At 42.6% G+C, this 20,241-nt stretch overlaps 1 protein-coding gene across 4 annotated transcripts in view; it reads left to right on the top strand.

Moving 5' to 3' along the window:
- The first annotated feature begins 9 nt into the window (after positions 1-9).
- Positions 10-20,241, top strand: part of IFT122 (intraflagellar transport 122) — a 68,612-nt gene continuing 48,380 nt past the window's right edge. The window contains exons 1-9 of one of the 4 annotated variants that reach the window (XM_034998182.1): positions 10-244; positions 7,135-7,201; positions 8,693-8,777; positions 10,889-10,967; positions 13,113-13,189; positions 15,341-15,407; positions 16,581-16,727; positions 17,755-17,931; positions 19,872-19,947. In XM_034998182.1, coding sequence (XP_034854073.1) covers positions 204-244; positions 7,135-7,201; positions 8,693-8,777; positions 10,889-10,967; positions 13,113-13,189; positions 15,341-15,407; positions 16,581-16,727; positions 17,755-17,931; positions 19,872-19,947 — 816 coding nt within the window. In that variant the 5' untranslated portion in view covers positions 10-203. The remainder of the gene's footprint in view (positions 245-7,134; positions 7,202-8,692; positions 8,778-10,888; positions 10,968-13,112; positions 13,190-15,340; positions 15,408-16,580; positions 16,728-17,754; positions 17,932-19,871; positions 19,948-20,241) is intronic. The other 3 variants (XM_034998181.1, XM_034998177.1, XM_034998178.1) reach the window with 3 other exon arrangements.

Below are 20,241 nucleotides of genomic sequence, written 5' to 3'. Positions count from 1 at the left end.
AGACTCCTAGGCTCCGTTCCATCTCCGCTTTTGCTCCTTTCCTAGCCCTGCCCTTTAGGCCTGCGCACTCGGAATTTGGCTGCGCGCACGAGGCTCACTGCGCATGTGTGTTGCCAGGGGTAGCGCAGGTAACCAAAGTGGCTGGCGGAGTGGGGCCTGTTGCTGAGGCGGGAGGAGGGGCCTGAGGCGTCAGGGAAGCCGCGATGAGGGCCGTGTTGACGTGGAGAGATAAAGCCGAGCAGTGGTGAGGAGCCGGGCAGTCCGGGAGGAGCGGGAGGCCGAGCGCTGGCGGGGATGGCGGGAACCTTGGCGGAAACCCCCGTGGTTGCCAGGGGCAACGGGCCTGCGGCCCGGGCTGAGGACCTGAACCCTAGGTCTGAGCAACTGCAGGGTCGCCCTCCCACCCTTTTGCGGACGGAGAAACTGAGGCCTGGAGAGGGAGCTAGGGGGTTTACCACGGATGAGGTGGTGGCCTGTCGGGGCGATTTTACACAGAATCCGTCCTGGCTTCATCTTACTACCCACCACAGTGTTTGCCAGAAACGTCACAATTTTTGCCACATGCACATAAACTTGGCGTTTTTCTCTGAATTGTCTCACTGATTTTCACTCAAATATGATTTTACACTTTATGATTTTACAAGGAAACTTTATTGCTCCATGTTTGAACGTCAGTATCACTTGCTGTGGGATAAATGCGAAACTCAAAGTTGGGAGAAACAAAACGGTGTTACCAAGTTGTAGTTAGATACTGTTGCTAGGAAGCTTTTAAGCCTCTTGTCTACTGTCCTGAAGAACTGGATATTTAGAAAGTGTGGTCCAAGAGGTGTTTGAGGTGAATAGCATCAGAGCAAGACTCTTCTCCTATCCTTAATTAGAAGGTTTGAAAGAGAATCAAAAGAGAGTGATTTTCTCGCCTTACGAGTCGATGTTAATGTCGTATTCCATTTTCATCAGCTAAATCCATCATACAGTGAAACATCTGGGGAAATACTGACTTACTGGGTAGTTCCCCCAGCCTGACCTTAAAAATCTTCCAAGCTGATCTTTTCAGCTTCCTGGTGCAGACTCTGTTTTGGCCAGTGGAATAGGACCTTTCACATTCCCTCTCTTGTCTGTGTCAGAAAGCATGCCTTCTTTCCTCATCTCCTTACATTGAAATTATAAACATTCTGTAATGTTCCCTTCGGATATGGTTTCTCTCTCTCTTCTGTAGTCTGCACTAGTAATAGCTAATGCTTTCTACACACCAGGCCCTGGCTAAGAACTTCATGTCTTTTATCTCATTGTCATTTCACAGTAGCCCTCTGAGCTAGTTACTGTAATTACCTCTCTTTTACTTAAAAGGAAACTGAAGCACAAAGAGGGTAATTAATTCGCCAAGGTCACACAGCAAGTAAGTGGTGGAGCCAGCTTTTTTCCTCACTCCAAAGCCAATACTGTTAGCAACTACATTAATTTTTCCTCATGTTACAGAGGTTGCAAACCCAAATGCCTGCAGGAGTCAGGCAGGCAATATAATGGGAGATGTTTATTTGCATCTTAAACTCAAGGAATTGTCTTTCCTAGGAGTAGTATGCTATTCTGCACCCCACTTTTCTTGAAACATATAGCCCTACCAGTTTATCTGTCACTTCTACTTTTAATAGAAATTTGAGTTTAAAAAAAATTCTTTTTGGGCACCTGGGTGGCTCAGTTGGTTAAATGCCCAACTTTTGATTTCAGCTCAGTTCTCAGTCTCAGGGTCCTGAGTTCAAGCCCCACATTCAGGCCCCATGCCCAGCATGGAGCCTCCTTAAAAATAATAATTAAAAAATAAATTAAAGAATTCTTTTTACTTTTTTCTTAACTCTATTATGAAAGTACCCACCACAAGCTGCTGATAACTAGCACCTTTGACTTTCATGTCAGAGAGTAAAAGGGAGTGGCAAGGAGTGTGGCAAACGAGAGAGCTCATGCTCTGCCTAAAAAGGGCAGCTGTTGCTCAGCTCCTGCCAATTACCACCCTACAGGAATTTGGCCTAGTGTGCTCAGATCTTCCTGTTTTTACCAGAAGCTATGAGTTTGGGTTTTTATGTGAAATGCCCTAATTTTTACGTGTTGGCAACTAATCTAAAACTGAAATAAAACACCATGTGGGCCAAACAAAACATTTGCTGGCCAGATACTGCCTGATTTGCTCCCAGTTTTCAACCCCTGGCATAGAATTTTGTTCATTCCTCTCTTGTGGTACTTAGAATCTGTCTAGTTTAAAGAGTTATTTGTGCATCTGTTTATTCCAGAAGACTATAAACCCCTTAAAAGCAATGGCTACTTCTTCTTCATTTCTAAGGCATATTCCAGAACCTAGACAAATCAGTGATTGGTGTGATTATTTGATGGATAGATGTATTAGTGAATAAATGAATAAGTGAGTGAATGAATGATGAGTTTAGATTGATTATTTGGGTTTGGGCCCATTATAGGTTTGAAACAACTTACTAGATTAGGGACTATAGGGATTCTACAGACCAGCAATCCTGATGGCAGCTACATATGCCAGCTGGAAGCCCAGGATAAGATAAAACAAAAACTATTAAGAAAATAGATAGTGGAACTAAGAGATCTTAGATGTCTAAGATTAGTCCTCCACAACTGAACCAGCCACTGTCTCCTGGTCTGCTTTTTGACTTCCAGGCTAAACTTCACATGGTAGCAGGATTTCTCTTTTTTGAGTCCTGCTGCTGTGATCCATTATTCTACTTCCCATAACCCTAGATTGACTTCCAGTTCCCTTCCACATCAGATTGTGCACTTAACTAGGTGGTCCTGCTTATCCTCCCCCCTCACCCTCTGCTTGCTAACATTTAAATTTATGCTTTCCACTTCAGCTGAAAACTCCATTTTCCTATCCAAAACTCCTTCCCAAATGCTCTCTTATTCTTCTTCAAACTCCCTCCTTTCTTTTCTTTATTTTTTAAAAAGATTTTATTTATTTATTTGTCAGAGAGAGAGAGCACAAGCAGGGGGAGCAGCAGGCCAAGGGAGAAGCAGCCTCACCGCTGAGCAAGGAGCCTGATGCAGGACTTGATTCCAAGACTCTGGGATCATGACTGAGCCACCCAGGTGTCCCTGAACTCCCTCCTTTCTTCCTTAAAAGTACTGTTCTAGGTTTATCTCAACCATGATGCCTTATTTGGCTAGCCTGCCTTATTCCAGTCAGGACGGCATCTGCTATCACCCTCCAATTACACCAGCTAGTATTTACTGAATACTTGCCATAGGCCAGACAGTGTTTACATGCATTATTTCATTTAATCTCCACAACAACCTGTGAGGTTGGAATTGTTACCCCATTTACAGATGAAGAAACTGAGAAGTAGCAAGGTGACATAATTTGCCTAAGATTCAAAGCAAGTAACTGGGTCTGGGGCAGATTTTGCAGAATTTGGAGAGGCACCTTGGGAATTCAATTTACAGTGGGGTGGGCACAAGTTTGGCAGAGGAGAATTTGCAGGATTTGCCCTCTGTCTTTCTGCAGTGGAATTTGACAGTGTATCTTTCTCTTAAAAGGGGGAGATAAGATGATGGGGAGAGAAAGCCATCCTCTAGTACAATAAACTGCCTGCAGATTGGTGAGCTCTCCAATCCTGGGAGTGTTTAGAGGTTGGATGGCCATCTACAGGGAATTCTTGCTGTGTGGGGGAACTGGACTACCTGACAAATTTTAGGGTCTCCCAATTCTGGGTTTCTGTGATCTTGTCAATCTTGAAAATAAAACAGCCAGTTACTTTACCAGCAAAGTGGGTTTATTCAGGAATAGGAGAGGAATTACAATTCAGGAGAAGAAAGCTATGGTGAAACACAGGCAAGTTCCAGAAACAAAGGAAAGGAACACTCTTTTGTAGAGGAAAGGGGTAAGGAAGTTGGGAGGGGTCATTATAAACAAAAAGTTCATTGGAGTAAACTGGGAGTTCAGAGTGTAGTGGCTTTTCGTTGGTTGAGTTGTGACAGTCTCTCATTGGCTGGGCTGTTGCTGGGCAAGGAGAAGAATCTTCCTTTATCTAGGGTAAGGTATAGGCTTCTTCCTGTTGGTTCTTCAGGGGGCTGGCAACAAGTAGTACGCCATGAGAGCTCCCCCTTCTGGCATCTGGACTCCATTTTAAATGAGGTTTCCTTTATTCCCTCTCACAGTCTCATGATGTAATTAAAGTCTGAGGGGTTCAAGATAAAATAGTTTTGTCGATTATATTCATTTTGTGTCTAGGACAATGCCATGCATAGTGGGCCCACAAATGTCTAAAATAGGGTCCTTGCCCTTAATGCATACGTGACTATAATTAAGATAGTATTTGAAACAGAGTGAAATATAGAAGGTAATATAATTCAGAGCTACAATGAATTATACAGATCCTAAGTGCACTAAGAGTTTAGATTGGGGTAAATTGAACATTATGTTTTAGGAAGGCAAATTTCAAGACATTTAGAGAAAATTTTCACAGCTGAGAGTAAGACAGTTTAAGACTTGGCCCAAATCAGACACTCAAATGGTTTTCTGAGAATTCAACCCAAAATGATCCTTATGAAGAAGATCCCCACAAGAACCACTTTAATGAGATTAGATTATCTACAATGCAGAAAGGAAGCCACATGACCAAGGATGACTACAAAAAAGACGTACAGATTCTCTCCAAAATCTGGTACCTCATCATAGCAACCCACAGGTGTCAGGTGCTTGCACAAGGTGGCCTATGCACCCAGAGGTGGGAGGGCAGCTCTCTAGTCTTGCTTTGTAGGTGAGGACAAGTGCTCGAACAGGACATCAGTTCTTCAGGACCCAGGTCCCTCTAATTTTCACTTTACTGCCCTGCTTCTCATGTTGTGGTACACACCAAGTATACTTTCCCCTAGGCTCAGAGAAAGAAAGTGCAGGAAACGATAAGGCCCAGATCTGTTACCATGTAATAGGGAGGAAGCTGAAGAACTCAGTGTCTGTGTTTGCTTCCATCAAGAGGGATGCCCACCCTTGTCCAGCTTCTCCATCAGCCAGCTGTTGAATATATGCAGAGAGTTATTATTGTTATTATTTTAAGAATTATTTTTGTTAAAGGAAGCTTCTGAGGTCAACAGAGCCTATATAAAAAACTTTCTGAATTCTACATATAATGCCTCTTTTTTTCATATTGATAAAGTGTGGAAACTATTGCTAATTATGTTGTCAACTATGGCATATGCTAATAATAATGAAAATGAGGGCCACAAATCACAGTGGTTAGAGCTTGGGCTTTGGAGCCAGACTGGGTTTGAATTTTGGTGCTACCTCCACTCAGTAGCAGTTTATTTTCAGGCAAGTTACTTAACTTCTCTGGGTCTTAATTTTTCTCATCTGCTAAATGGGTATAGGGTTATGAGGATTAAGTTAACCAATACATGTAAAGCATTTAAATTGTACTTAGCACACACAGTAAATAGATGTGCTTAATAAATGTTAGCCATTGTTACTGTTCAAGTACTAAGGATAACAGAGATTTGTCATATTTGACAGTACTTCAAGAGAGTGGAAGGCAATATAGCACAGACTCTAGAGTCTTACCTGAATTGAAATTCTGGCTCTACCGTTTGTTGGTTGTATAATGTTGGGTGAGATACTTGACCTCTCTGAGCTATGGTGTGCTCAACTACAAAACTGAGTAATAATTCTTACTTCACGGAATTGTGAAGATGAAATAAAATAATAATAATAATAATTTGAAGAGCTCAGCAAGAGTATCTCTGGAACACGCTCCAAGTACTCTTCCCCAGGATCTATAATTCTAGATTACTACAGGTATCAGGTAAATTTATCCCATACTAAACTTTTACAGTAGGCTGCCCTGGCAGTGCTGTCTAGCACATTCTTACTAGAGTCACCTGAACTAACGAAATCCTCTGCCTAGGGCATTCAAGAATCATTGTAATATTGCTCTAGTCTGTTTTTCTAGCCTGATCTCTCCCTACTGCCTTGTGCATAGTCAAATGTTTCAGTCAAATTCGATTATTTAGATTATTTGCTATTCCCTACCTTCATGTCTTTGCTTGTTCTGTTTTCTTTTTTTAAAGATTATTTGTTTATTTGACAGAGAGACAGAGCGAGAGAAGGAACACAAGTAAGGGGAGTGAGAGAGGGAGAAGCAGGCTTCCCACTGATCGTGGAGCCCTATATGGGGCTCAATCCCAGGACCCTGGGATCATGACCTGAGCTGAAGGCAGAAGCTTAACGACTGAGCCACCCAGGCGCCCCTGTTCTGTTTTCTCTGCCTGAAATGCTGCCCCCTTCAGATCTCCTCCTGCATGTCTCAGAAGCCCTACTTTTTTCACGTACTGTTTTCTTCATGAAGCTTTTTCTCATCCTTTCTCCAAATCAGAACACTGCGTCTTCCTCCTTTGAATTCTGCCTAAAACCTTTACTTTAGTATTGTTCTGTATTTCATCTAATCTAAGAGGTCACTGATTGTAAAATACCATTATTTTATATACCACTAAGAAAGCAAAAAATGCTTTCAAGTTAAGCTGACACATCATCAGTTATAAGACACATCCCCACCTCAGAGATGTTAACATGTGAAAAAATGTATGCTTCAGAGTTGACGACATATGGTAGTTCTTTGTGAATGTGTCTGAGTCACATCTTCCAACCGGATGGTAATTTCCTTGAGGGCAGGGAGGGACTGTGATTTACTCATTTTGTATCTGTAACTGCCTAGCACCTAAGAGGCATTCATTAAGTATCTGATTGGTTGGAAATAATAATGATATTTTAATAAATGTCCAATTTTCAGAGACATGTGGATTCAGTAGCCCTCAGTTTCTCTAGCCTTTATAGAAGAGTTAGTGCCTTTGACTGTTGACCCTTTGAATCATCTCTGGCGTCTGGCTTCTGGACAAGTAGAAATTGGGACGTAAAGCTAACTGCCGAGTAAATTGTGATTGAATGGGCTGCCAAGGTGTGGTGGTTGAATGGAATTTGCAGCCAAATGCAATTCTTAGCCATTATTTTTCTCCCTCATACACAAGCAGTGTTTCATAATGGAAATAAAGTTTGCTTTCCTGGCCATTAGCAGACCTCATCATTTTGATTCCTAATTGTCCTTTCGTCTTGTCTTGTCTCCTGTTTAGTATATATGACCTCGCATTTAAGCCCGATGGAACGCAACTGATTTTGGCTGCAGGAAACAGATTACTGGTAGGATTGTGTCTGAGTTTCCTTTTTAAGTGCTTTTTTCCCTCTCCCTCTTGTAAATGCTCTGAAATCTGACCCCCCCCTTTTTTAAGATAAAAAAGGCAAGGGCGGAAAAACCAGTCATTACTTTTTAATAGGGAAGGAAATGGGCTATTTAAAACAGGTAAGTAAACTGTCTATCAGATAGGAACCTGTGAACAATACCTCCTTTGGAGTCATTAATCTTTCCCTTTTTACTTTGAGACACCCATGAAAGAGTTGAAAACAATTAATCAAAATGCCTTTGAAAATGGACTGGTGTCAGTTCACATTTTGTCCTCCTGAAAAATTCAAGCAACAAGACTGAAGGGGCCCCCTCCCTGAGAAGTCAGATAGCCTGACCCCAACTTTTAGGCATTGGCCTACCTAAATAATTCCATATGGATGCTGTCCTTTTTTCATATTTTCAAAGAATATAAGCTCCCTCTGGAACCTATCCCAATATATAAAAGTAATTTTCAGAGAACTCTTTATGTTTGACCTAAAAACCTTTGTATGATCTCTCCTTCCTCCTACGTAAGTCCACTTCCCCTTGCTCTGTTGTCTCGAGATATGCAGACTGACTAATCTCCATTCTCTGTATGGTAATTACATAATCTTAAAACCCTGGTTAAATTGTTCTGCAGACTTCTCGCCAGGGTAAACAATCCAAATCCTTTTACTTTTTTCTCAAAGATTATCTTCTCCAACACTAACCATTTCTGGAGAGTTTTGCCTTGATTACTCAGATAGTGTGTTTTTTAAATTTCCACATATTTATATATGTTACAGTGCTACAAAATATCCTAAATCCAAATTACAGCTAGTTTTTATGGTATTTCCTTTGATTTGCAAACCCAGAGTTCAGGTCTTTGACTTTCAAACTCTTGATAGCAGATATGAAACATCCTTTAGGGGCAGGGCTAGTACTAAAATTTAATCATGTTGTAGTTGGCTCTTTGTGTGTGCTAGCTTTATTTGGGAGGGTCTAGCTTGATTGGTTATATATCCAAATTCACATACATTGAGTGAACTTTGTAGAGAAGTTCCACAGAGTGAACTTCTATTTCTCAAGGATTAATGGCATGTTCCTGGACATGTAATTCACAGAGTTAGGACCTCTACTTTTTGGGTTTGTCCACTTCTCTCACGTTCTTTCTGGTTTCTCAGTGTAGTTTTTACTTGATACAAATTTAGAATATTGACAAATATTTTGTTATATAAACAAAAATAGCAGCAACCTGCAGGAATTCTAACTAATGGATGTCATGTGGATAATCTGTACTTTTGTCTCTCTCTCTCTTTTTTTTTTTTTTATGGGGGGAGGCGCAGAGGGAGAAGGAGAGAATCTTAAATCTGTAGTAGGTGGGGCTTGATCTCACAATCCTGAGATCATGACTTGAGCTAAAATCAAGAGTCGAACACAACCAGCTGAGCCACCCAGGCGCCCCTGTACTTCTGTCTCTTTTTTGCCAGGTTTATGACACCTCTGATGGCACCTTACTTCAGCCCCTAAAGGGACACAAAGATACTGTGTACTGTGTGGCATATGCAAAGGATGGTAAGAGTCTGCTCTGATTTTACACTCTCTGTAATAGTGTCATAGCTGCTCATTTTTCTCCTTAGTCACTCCTTAATACAACTTGTAGTTGCAGAAGATAGTTAAGTCTCTTGGGCTTCAATTCAATCATTCAAGTCAACAAATATTTATTGAGGGCCATCTATGTGCCAGGCACTATTCTAGGTGCTTGAGATAATTAAGTAAATTAAACAGTGTGCTGAAAGTAGGGCAGCATAAGGGGAATTGAGAACGTTGGGTGGGGCAAGGGATTGGGTACAGGAATGAGTAGGGTGGTGAGGGTGGGCTTATTGAGACAGGGACAGATGAGCAAGACTTGAGGGTGGGAGGCAGGAAGATTCTGATAGTGGGCATCTAGGGGAAGAGAGCTCCTCGCAGAGGGAAAAGCCATTGCAAAGGCCCTCAGGTGAGAGTGTGCCTTCCAGGGGCTTTGGCAGAGAGAATCAGGGGGAGCAGTAGGGGATATGGGTAGGGAGGTAACAGGTATGTATGGGGTGGCCAGATCATGTTGGCTGTCATAAGGACTTTGACTTAGATTCTTAGTGAAAATAGGGGAACCACTAAAGACTTATGAGCAGAGGAGAGATCTAATCTGATTTATATTTTAAAAGGATCCCTCTAGCTGATGTTTTGGAAACAGCCTGCAAGGGGCGAGGGTTGGGGCAGGGAGACCAGTGAAGAAGCATCATCCAGGCAAGTTTTATAACACTATTGATGGTGGCTCAGACCTCTGAGAGAAGTGGGAGCAGAGGAAGTAGTAAGGAGTGGTCAGATTCTGGATATGGTTTGAAGGTGGAGGCAATAGGATTGCCTGACAGATGGTGTGTGTGGTGTGAAGAAAGGAGGCAGGGGTGACTGCAAAGATTTTAACCTGAGCTACTGAAAAGATTGGAGTTGCTTTCTACTGAGATGGGAAAGGCTGCAGGTAGAGATACTTACAGTGGAAGATCAGGAGTTCAGTTTTGGACATGTTGAATTTGAGAAACATTGATGCTGTAGGAGAGAGGGGAAGGACTTGTCAGAACAGAGTCATTGAGTGGGCAAGAGGAGATGGGATCTAGGACTTAGATGGGACATGGTAGAAGGTAGAGGGTGTCGCCACAGGGTCTGGCAGGTGGAGGCATGTGGTATCAGTAGTCTAATGGAAATTCTCTTCCATTCTTTCAGTGAAATAGGAAGCAACATTACCTCAGAGTGAGGATGGGGAGGGAGGTGTCAGAGAGTTGAGGAGAAAGGAAAAAATGGAAAGTTGCCACTTAGGAGAATGGCTGAGTGGATGTACAGTGAAATCCCAAGCAACATGTAAACTTGCAACAATGTCATTAAGAAGTAATTACTTGTTATATGTTGCCTCTCTCTAGTCCCATTCTTTCATAAAGCCCAAATAGTGTGGAAATGAAAATCTCATTTCTTGCTCTTGCTTAAAGCCTTTTTCTTTGGGATAAAGAGCAAGATCTTGACTATGACCCTGAAGCTCCTAGAGATCTATCTTCCACCTACATCCCCTTTGGCCCTTGGTGTTCCATGCTGGTGCTTCTCAGCCCCTCAGACATACCAGGCTTTTACTACCTCAGGGCCTTTGCATATCTTTTCTGTCCTTGTGGATAGGTCTTTAGCTTCTCTTTGCACCTGGCTAAGCTTTGCTCATCCTTTAGGTCTCAACTGAAGGTTCTCCTCCTGAGAATCCTTTCCCTCATCTAAATTAGGTCCCCCAGTTATTCTCTTTCCTAGGACTCACTTCTTAACACATTATATTTGTGTTGGGTTAATTTCATTTAACGCCTTCTTTTTCCAATAGACTAAACTCTGTGAAGGTAGGGATCATGTGTGCTTTAATCACTACCTAATCCTTAGCACAGAACATGATACCTAGCATGTGGTAGGCCCTCAATACATTGTTGTTTACTCAGTGCCAGACAAAGCAAAATTTGAACCCAAACTTCCTGACTGCCATCCAGTACTAATAAGAAAAAGAAGGAGAGAAACAGCTGACACTTATTAGTTACCTTAAAGAGCTAGTTTTCTAAGAAATACTCTTTGGGAAATGCTGGTTTACAATAAATGTGACAGTTTTCTTTTTAAAACACTTTTAGGCAAACGCTTTGCTTCTGGATCAGCTGACAAAAGCGTTATTATCTGGACCTCAAAATTGGAAGGCATTCTGAAGTACACGTAAGTAACCATTTAGGTGTACAGTATTGTTGGTTTGATTCTTACTGAGTTACTATAGCAAAAGCCCCTTGGAAATAATATTAGGAAGAACTTTTTTCTCTGCAATTGAACTTGAAGTTAAGTTGTAGGAGTATATGGTAGATATAGGAAAGCTGGGTGATGAATACATGAATGAACATTTCTTGAGCATGCCTCGCCTGGCCAGCACTGAGCTAAGAGTTTTCATATAGCTCAGTTTAGCTAATCTGACACCACAGATTCCACCCCACCCAAACCTGTCCCCTTTTAATGTCCCCATTTCAGGGATTGGCCTCACATCCACCCAGTTTCAACAGACAGAAACCTGGGGTCATTGTGCTCCAGGCTTCCTCTCTGTAAGGGCTCTGCTCATGTTCTTCCCTGTTCCTCCACCGAATTAACCCCTACTTGTTCTGCAGATCTCAGGCTCAGATGTTACTTCTTCTGTGAAGCTGTTTCTGGTCCTCTAGACTCAGGTCTTCTTCCTGGCGTTTCTCACAATTGTAGTTTTACAGTTATTCTGGTGATTGAGTGATATCTCCCATCAGCCTATAAACTCCGTGAAGGCAAACACTGCATCTGTTTTTGCTTACCCCTGTGTTCCTGGTGCCTAGTACAATGCTTGGCCCATAATTAGTACTTAGCAAATGATTTTTTTCTTTTTTATTGTGGTAAAATACACATAACATAAATTTATCATCATAACCATCTTTTAAGTGTACAGTTCAGTAAGTGTTAAGTACATTCATGTTGTTGTACAAAACGTCCATAGCTCTTTTCATCTTGCAAAACTAAAACTCCATACCCATTAAACAACAAATATTCCCTGGGCCCTCAGCCCCTGGCAATCACTATTTTACTTTCTGTCTCTATGAATTTGACTTCTCTAGGTACCTTATATAAGTGGAATCATACAGTATTTGTCCTTTTGTGACTAATTTATTTCACTTAGCATAATGTCCTCTAGGTTCATCCATATTATAGCATGTTCTGTATTCCCTTCCTTTTTTTTTTTTTTTTTTTTAAGATTTATTTATTTATTTTGGAGAGAGAGAGTGAGCGAGTGAGTTGGGGGAGGCGCAGAGGGAAAGAACTCAAGCAGACTCCCTGCTGAGTGTGGAGCCCAACATGAGGCTCAGTCCCAGGACCCCGAGATCATGACCTGAACTGAAATCAAGAGTCGGCCACTTAACCAACTGAGACACCCAGGCGCCCCAGAATTTCCTTTCTTTTTATGGCTGAGTTATATTCTAGTGTATGTGTATAGCACATTTTGTTTTTCCATTTATCCGTCATCGATGGACATTGAATTGCTTCCAATTCTTGGTTATTTTGATTGCTGTTATGAACGTGGGTATACAGATCAACAACTTTGAATGACTGAATAAATGAATAAATGATGAATGAGGTTATAAGTGAAGTGTTACCCAGAAGTGAATAAATAAAACAGATGCTGAGATGCCAGGTGTGGTGCATGACTTACTCATCTTTCATTGTTGTCTCAGGATTTGCCATGTTTCCAGATCTTGGCCTGTAATATCTTTTTTTTTTAAAAGATTTCATTTATTTATTTGAGAGAGAGAGAGCGCGCACACAAGCAGGGAGAGCAGCAGAGGGAGAGGGAGAAGCAGGCTTCCTGCTGAGCAGGGAGCCCGATGCGGGACTTGATTCCAGGACCCTGAGATCATGACCTGAGCCGAAGGCAGACGCTTAACCGACTGAGCCACCCAGGCACCCCTTGGCCTGTAATATCTTCATTGCACCTCCATCCTGTATTTCCAGGCCTCCACAAAGCAATAAGTAACAGCCATCACCCGTGTACCTGGTGCTAGGCTAGGTGCTTTACTTCATTATCTTATCAGTTCACAAGCCAGAGGTACCTAGCGTCCTGGAGGAGGTAGCATTTAAGCTAGGTCAGTCTCGTGGGTAATGTCTGAGAGATGAAAATGGTGGGTGAGGGGCAATCCAGGGCAGGAGAATTCATCCCTGTGCTTTTTGTTGGTCACTTGCATAAGAGCTTATGGTGTGTAGTCAGAGAGACTGTGGGCTCATCATAAAACCTTCAGTTGTAGCCACTGAAACATCTGTGGTTTGCTGCATAATAATCTATAGTTGTTTACTTCTTAGACACAATGATTCTATCCAGTGTGTCTCCTACAACCCTGTTACCCACCAACTGGCATCTTGTTCCTCCAGTGACTTTGGTAAGTTCTGATTCCCAAAGTCTTGTCCTGGAATTACTGAAAATCTGGGCAAAAAATGTGGTTGTTTCATCCCGAGAGAATTAATGCTACTCCCCTCCCTTCAATGGCTGAGGGGAGGCTGGCAGTTATTCTTTAAATTATGTAGAAACCAAGAGAGTGAATGGTAACAAAGTCTGGTAAGCAATCTGGGAGACAGCAGGAAGGGCCCCAGGGAGGGAGATGGTAAGGGTGGGAGAACACAGGCATAACTTGGTGTTGCCGCCTCTGGGAAGCCTTCCAATCTCATCTGGCAGGAATAGGTCATTATGGCTGCCTCTGTGTTCCCAAACATCCATGTGTGTGTGAAATTCTTCACTGTTTCAACTGTGCTTCTTGTGTAGCGTGTCACCAATACTTGTTCACTGGCTGTAGCTGTCCTTCCTGAGGTGCTGGATGCCCTGAGGAACTCACTGTGGCCCCATTTATGGCATTGGCATGGTGCTGGCACAGAGGAGAGGCCAGTGAAATGGCCATCCAGGCGGGGGGGAGGGAGCAGAGGCCTTTAGGTTATCTCTATTCAAGGTCAGTTCTGGTTTTCAGCTCATCCGTTCTTTCTTCCTTGCTGAGTACAACAGAACAGGCATTATCGAGGAATGAGAGGCCATGTAACCCTTCTCAGTGTTTCACTGTCCTTATCTCAGATGAACACGTTCCTACCCTGTTCATCTCATTGACAGAGTTCTGAGGTTCAAAAGAGAGAATATAATGGAAAGCACATTGTATAAATAAAAGGGAAAGTGACCGTCATTCATTAAAAATTTTAGCATTTTCTCCATGTGAGGCACTGGTCTGTGTGCTTACTTTTGTGATTAAAAAGACAAAATAATTACAAAAAAAAAAAAAAAAAAAGAAGACAAAATAGAATCCCTGTCCTCAAAGAGCTTGTGGTTTGGGGCAGGTGGGGAGGTAGAATTTGTAAAAATATAACATCAAGTAGTAATAATAATAATATTTGTTGAATGTTTAAGATGTGATAGGCACTGTACTGAGAGTTAAAATGAATTCCTATTTGAGCTCTATGATCACCCCTGAGGTCAGGTATCATTCACATTCTCACACCACTGGTGAAAAAGAAATGGAGCTTAGAGTGGTTCGGTGACTCACTTGAGGTTGCCCAGCCGATAAGTGGTGGAACCAGGGCTTGGACCTAGGCCATGGGATTGCATCTAGAGCATGATCTGGCAAACAGTGCTAAGGGAGACCCAGGAGGGAGAGGTTTCCTCCACTGGAGGCTCTAGACAGGCTCAGTGGAGCATAGATAAGATATGCACAGGTTGAAACATTTTGGGGGAGGCATTCTGGACCAGGGGGAGGGGGAAACAAATAGCTTGCTTGATGTTGCACTTGGCTTTGTAAATACATTATTGCCCTACATTTACCTTCTTGATCAAACTTCATGGCTCAGGCAAAGAGTAGAATTTGCTCATGTTGCCTAGACATACACCTGTTGTAGGGCAATGAGCCACTAGCGGGAGGGAGTAAGCCAAAAGTGGCCAGTGTGCCTTGGACAAGGCATAACCTGGGCAGGGTCAATGTGCTGTGGGTGAGGCCTGGAAGGGGAAACTGATTTTCAGGAAGCATCATTAATTACTTCAAATGCTAAGTTGTGCTCTGGTTGCAATGTAATAGTTAAGAACTGTCAAGTTGCCATTTCTTTTGAGTTAAAGCTCTGAAAAGTTGGTTAGAAATTCACCAATCTATCCTCCTTTTTTTTTTTCTTTTTCTTTTGAAATAATTATAGATTCTCTGTCAGTTGCAAAGATGGTAGAGAAGTCTACCAGGAAAGGGGGCCTGGCACAGTGTGTTTATATAGTTTTGCCCTTTTATCACCTGTGTAGATTACCATTGCCACAAAGACGCTCCTTTGTCGCCATCCTCCTCCTATTATTCCCTAACCCCTGGCACCTGATAACCATTAAGCTATTCTCCATCTTTATAGAATTTTGCCATTTTGAGAATGTTATAAAATGGAATCATATAGTACATGACTTTTTGAGATTGGCTTTTTTCACTCAGCATAAGCCCTAGAGGTGTAGCAATAGTTTGTTCCTTTTTTATTGCTGAGTAATATTCCATCCAATCTGTCTTCTTTTATATTATTTTATGTTGAAGGCTTGTGGTCTCCTGAACAGAAGTCTGTCTCCAAGCACAAATCCAGTAGCAAGATCACCTGCTGCAGGTAAGTTAAAGGTAGCTCTGAAGGTAGGTTTTACATTCCCTTCTCCCAAACAGACTCTCAAACTCCAGTTAGTTCACACAGTGGAAAAGGTCTTGTGTGACCTAGGTGGTTTGGGCCCCTGTATTTTCTCTTTTCTTTTGTGGTCTCCTTGATGGGAAGGACCCGTGCCTTTGATCATCAAGCAAAAGAGAATGACAAGTTGCCTTCCTGCAATTATCTACCAACAGGCCTCCTCATCCAGAAGCTACACTCGGTGGAGGTTTTCTGGAGGTTCCAGGCTGTCCTTGTCCAGGCAGCATGTATGCTAGAGAAAGCACAGGCTTTGATACTAGACCTGGATTTGAATCCAGATTTAGTCACTGACAGGCTCTGTGACCTTAGGAGGTTTCTCATTTGACAAATGGGGATAAAAATACTGACTTGATAGGGCTGCTGTGAAATGCACACAAACTAAGGAGCATAAAGCAAGCAGCACAGTGCCTGACATACAGTAGAGACTCTATAAATGGTAGCTATTCTGGCTGTGCAGCTTCTGAGTGTAGCCTTTCTTACATTCAACATCTGTTAAGCACCTATCTGTTCAAGAGGCTAGGCATACACCAAGACACAGATTCTGTTTTTAGGCATTCTTGAAGTGGGAGGAGGTTGAAATGGTGAGTGGGGAATGGAGGCTGGCCCAGTGATGGGGGCACAAGCTAAGGGCTGTCATGGAGGTATATACAGAAAGCTGTGGGAGCTCAGAAAACGGTGCTACTGTCTTCACATTTCACTGTTGATTTTTTTTTTTTTTTTTTTTAGATTTTTTATTTTATTTATTTGACAGAGAGAGACCGCGAGAGAGGGAACACAAGCAGGGGGAGTGGGAGAGGGAGAAGCAGGCTTCCCGCAGAGCTGGGAGCCCGATGCGGGGCTCGATCCCAGGACCCTGGGATCATGGCCTGAGCCGAAGGCAGACGCTTAACGACTGAGCCACCTAGGCGCCCCTCTCACTGTTGATCTTAGAAATAAATGGGGCTTGAAGTTTGATCCTCTGATTTTTACATCAGGACCAGGATGAGCACTGCTGTTGCTGCCTCATCAGACTGTATTTCAACCAAGGCATCATCCTCATTAGTTTTATCTTCTCTGTGTTCCTTTCCCTCTTCCCATGCCCTTTGTTGGTTGTATGAACAGCTGGACAAATGATGGTCAGTACCTGGCTCTCGGGATGTTCAATGGGATCATCAGCATACGGAATAAAAATGGCGAGGAGAAAGTGAAAATCGAGCGGCCGGGGGGCTCCCTCTCCCCCATATGGTCTATCTGTTGGAACCCTTCAAGGTGATCTTATAGCTTTCCTCCTTCTAGGACAAATACTATTAAGAAAAAGGGCTTTCTCTGCAGGCTGAGTTCTTCTCTCTTCCTAAGGTCTCCATCCATTCAAAACCTTCTCACTCCATTTGACTGATCTGTTTTGGAACCCATTCCATTTGGATGGAATTTTTTTAAGAGCCCATCTTGAGTTTTGGAATGAATCCCAGAGATTTTAGCAAAGCAGATGAACTATGTAGGCCAGCCTAACGTGTGTGTGTGTGTGTGTGTGTGTGCGCGCATGCATGTATGCATGCTACAGAAAGCCCATTTCTTTATGAATTAATAGCTCACCTCTTTGCTGTGGCTTTATTTTGGTCTTTTCCCTTTTTCATTTCTTCCCTCCAAGTCTGGGCAGAACATGTGCCCACCGAATAATAAATAGCTATTTCATGAGCCTTTTTTTGCTGCCCTTGCCAAAAAAGTAATAATTAAGTCTAGAAATGTCCCCAAAGCTCACAAATGATTGGCATCTACCTTCTCAAACCTTACACACTTTTTCCATCTTCTGCCCATGTGACTTTAAAGGTAGACTAATAGCTTTAGGTGCTCTTTGTATAATCATCTAATATTAAATTCCCAGTATCACCCAAAGAGTCCTCTGAAGGTAAAGGACTTAATTGTTTACCAGCCCAATGTCATTTTACAGGTGGTACCTACTTGATTTAGAAGGTTATTTGATTCCATTGCCTTTCTTACACCAGATTTTTATGCTTCTTCCTGAATAAGCATGTCCAGCCCAGGGCTGCACCATGCATGTCTAATGCCTTCAAAGGCCATTAGCCTACCCCAGAGTTCCTGCTGTTTGATTTCGTGGCCACAGATGACTTTGTGGCTTCAGGGTACCATTTTTAATTCATGAGAAGCAGGATGCCCAGTATAGCTGGTTACTGTCCTCTTCCGGGCCGGGTTCAGGGGCTTCTTGACAGGTTTTGAAATTATAGCTTTAGTGCAGTTCTAGGCAATGTGATTGTGAACAGCCACTTACTGTCTACAGCCGATGGGAGAGTTTCTGGATGAACAGAGAAAATGAGGATGCCGAGGAAGTCATTGTCAACAGATATTTTCAGGAAATCCCTTCCATTCTGAAGTCAGCAGTGTACAGTAGTCAGGGTAGTGAGGCAGAGGAGGAAGAGCCAGAGGAAGAGGACGACAGTCTCAGGGACGACAACTCGTGAGTGTGTCCCAAGGAACGAGAACCCTCCTTGGAGGGATCCAGGCCCCAGCGTTGACCTGCCAGGGCAGACACTGCTCTGAAGCTCCATTCTAAGTTGGGTTGGGGGAATTGTGGGTGAAAGCTCCTCCAACAAGGGGGAACACACCTTTATAACTTGTGTTATAAAATTGTTCTTTGGGAAATTTAGGAACTACTGAAAAATCTAAAGGAGAACTAACTTTTCTGTAAAACCCTATCCCATGAGGGAACCATTGTTAGCATTTTAATATATTTCCCCTCAGTCTTTTAGTGTGTTCATATGATTAACTAAGTCATATCTGATCTTCTTTTCTTCCACTTGACCATCATAAAGTGAACTCTTTCTGGTAACATTAGTGGTCCTTTTAAAAACATGATTTTTAATACCTGCATAGGATATGCTGTGTAGATACACCATAGTTCATTGAACATTTCCTCTATTACTGGACACCTTTCTTAGCCTATTCCCCTCTACCTTACCTTGCATTGGGTAGGACATTTATCAGAGAGGAAGCCCTTGCCTTACCCACCATCCTCACACCCAAATCCCGGCTGTCTAGGCATTCTTTCTTTTTTTTCTATTGAGTTTACCTATAAGGAAAACATCGGCAGACTGGAGTGGGGAGACTGAGGGAGCCAGGATGTTCTAATTGGGCAAAAATGAACTAGCTTGGGACTTTCCAAACTGCTCTATGGTACCTGGGGTTCCTTAGAAGGAGGTGGAGGTGGGGGACAAGGAAAGGAGGAAAGGGTGAGCCTCAGATCCCTATCTCTGCTTCAACCAGAACAGCCCCTTTTATTGCTTGACATGAGTTTTCGTTTTGGTAAAGAGTCCCACTGCCAGGAATAAAAAAGAGCAAAGGGAAAAAGGAGATTGAAAACCACCAATCCAGCTCATGTATGTGGCTTCTGTAACAGGGCTGGGTTCCTGTATTGTGTTTGGACCTCAGTGCAAATCATACAGAGTTCCCCTGCAGGTCTCTTCCTGTTAACATCCCCCTCCATCTTTGTCTTTTTTCCCTTAGTTGTGAATTAGTGCCTATATTTGCCAGTTTGCCACCCATGGCTGGGTTTTGCAGATGAGGCTGCACCATGCCTTGCCTGCATATTTAATGGTGCTTCCAGATGACCGACCGCAGGCCCTGGGCTTGAAAAGCTTGAATTAATAAACAAAGAGGAGGCAACATTAGGTAGAGTAAGACCAGGTCTCAAGGGCTGGGAATGTCTCTCTCTTGAACTAGATTCCCAAGTAGCTTGATCTCCAGCCTCAGCTGAAGAGGTTTCTTCTGTGTGCTGGTCCTACAGCCCTAGTCCCAAGGCACTGATACTGATAGGTACTCAGTTTCAAAGACAACTGTTGGTCTTCAGAGAGCCCACTTATATTTTATTAGATCCAGTCAGACACCATTTCACCTGTTTGAGAACCCCAACTATGAGAGAACTTAGCTTTAGGTGTTAATTTTCCTTCTTCAGGAAGAGCAAGCCAGCTTCCCCTTTGTCCATTAAAAAATCAGATAGCCCATGCCTTTCCATGGCAATAAACTTGCTTCTCCACCATCTCCCCACATTTTATAGTACATAAGTAAAAAGCAGTCTTGGCTCTATCACCTTGCTCTTTCTTAGCACTGCTCTCAGGAAGACTTGAAATGAGGGGTTTAGCCTCTTCACTGTGGCAGAGCCACATAGTAGGGCATTCAGTGAAATAACAGATCCCAGGAGGATCACCTTGCCTCATCCCACTGGACTGATTGATGGGCTGGCCCACATTACAACTTCTGGCCTCCGTATTGCTGTATAACATTTGGCAATCTGACAGCCTGGCTAGCACTTTCTTTTTCCTGTTGTTTGTTAAACCCTTAGGGCTACAGTTATCAGTAGGCCATGGCCCCACATAACCTCTTTTGTCTTCTGTTGATTAGAGAGGAACATAATGATATCCTGGCTGTAGCTGACTGGGGACAGAAACTCTCCTTCTATCAACTAAGTGGAAAACAGGTATGTAGCTCTATACAAACCCAGTGGAAATACAGTTTTGGTCATGCCTATTATAATCTTTTTTCACTTTCAAAGATTATATTATTAGTAATTATACTTTATTATTGTTAGCTCCTGTTTATTGAGCATTTACTTTAATACCAGGTACTGTGCTCAGTGTTATTACATACTTTATCTCATTTAATTCTTACAAAACCCTGTGAAGTAGGTATAATTGGTTATCAACTTTGTAGAAATGAGTAGGCAAGACTCAGAGCAGTGAAATAAAGATTATGCCTGAGGTCCCACACTGCT

Source organism: Mirounga leonina, unplaced genomic scaffold, assembly GCF_011800145.1.
Source record: "Mirounga leonina isolate KUSES-001 unplaced genomic scaffold, KU_Mleo_1.0 Mir_94, whole genome shotgun sequence".
NCBI lineage: Eukaryota > Metazoa > Chordata > Mammalia > Carnivora > Phocidae > Mirounga > Mirounga leonina.
This window is presented reverse-complemented; position numbering and strand designations above follow the sequence as displayed.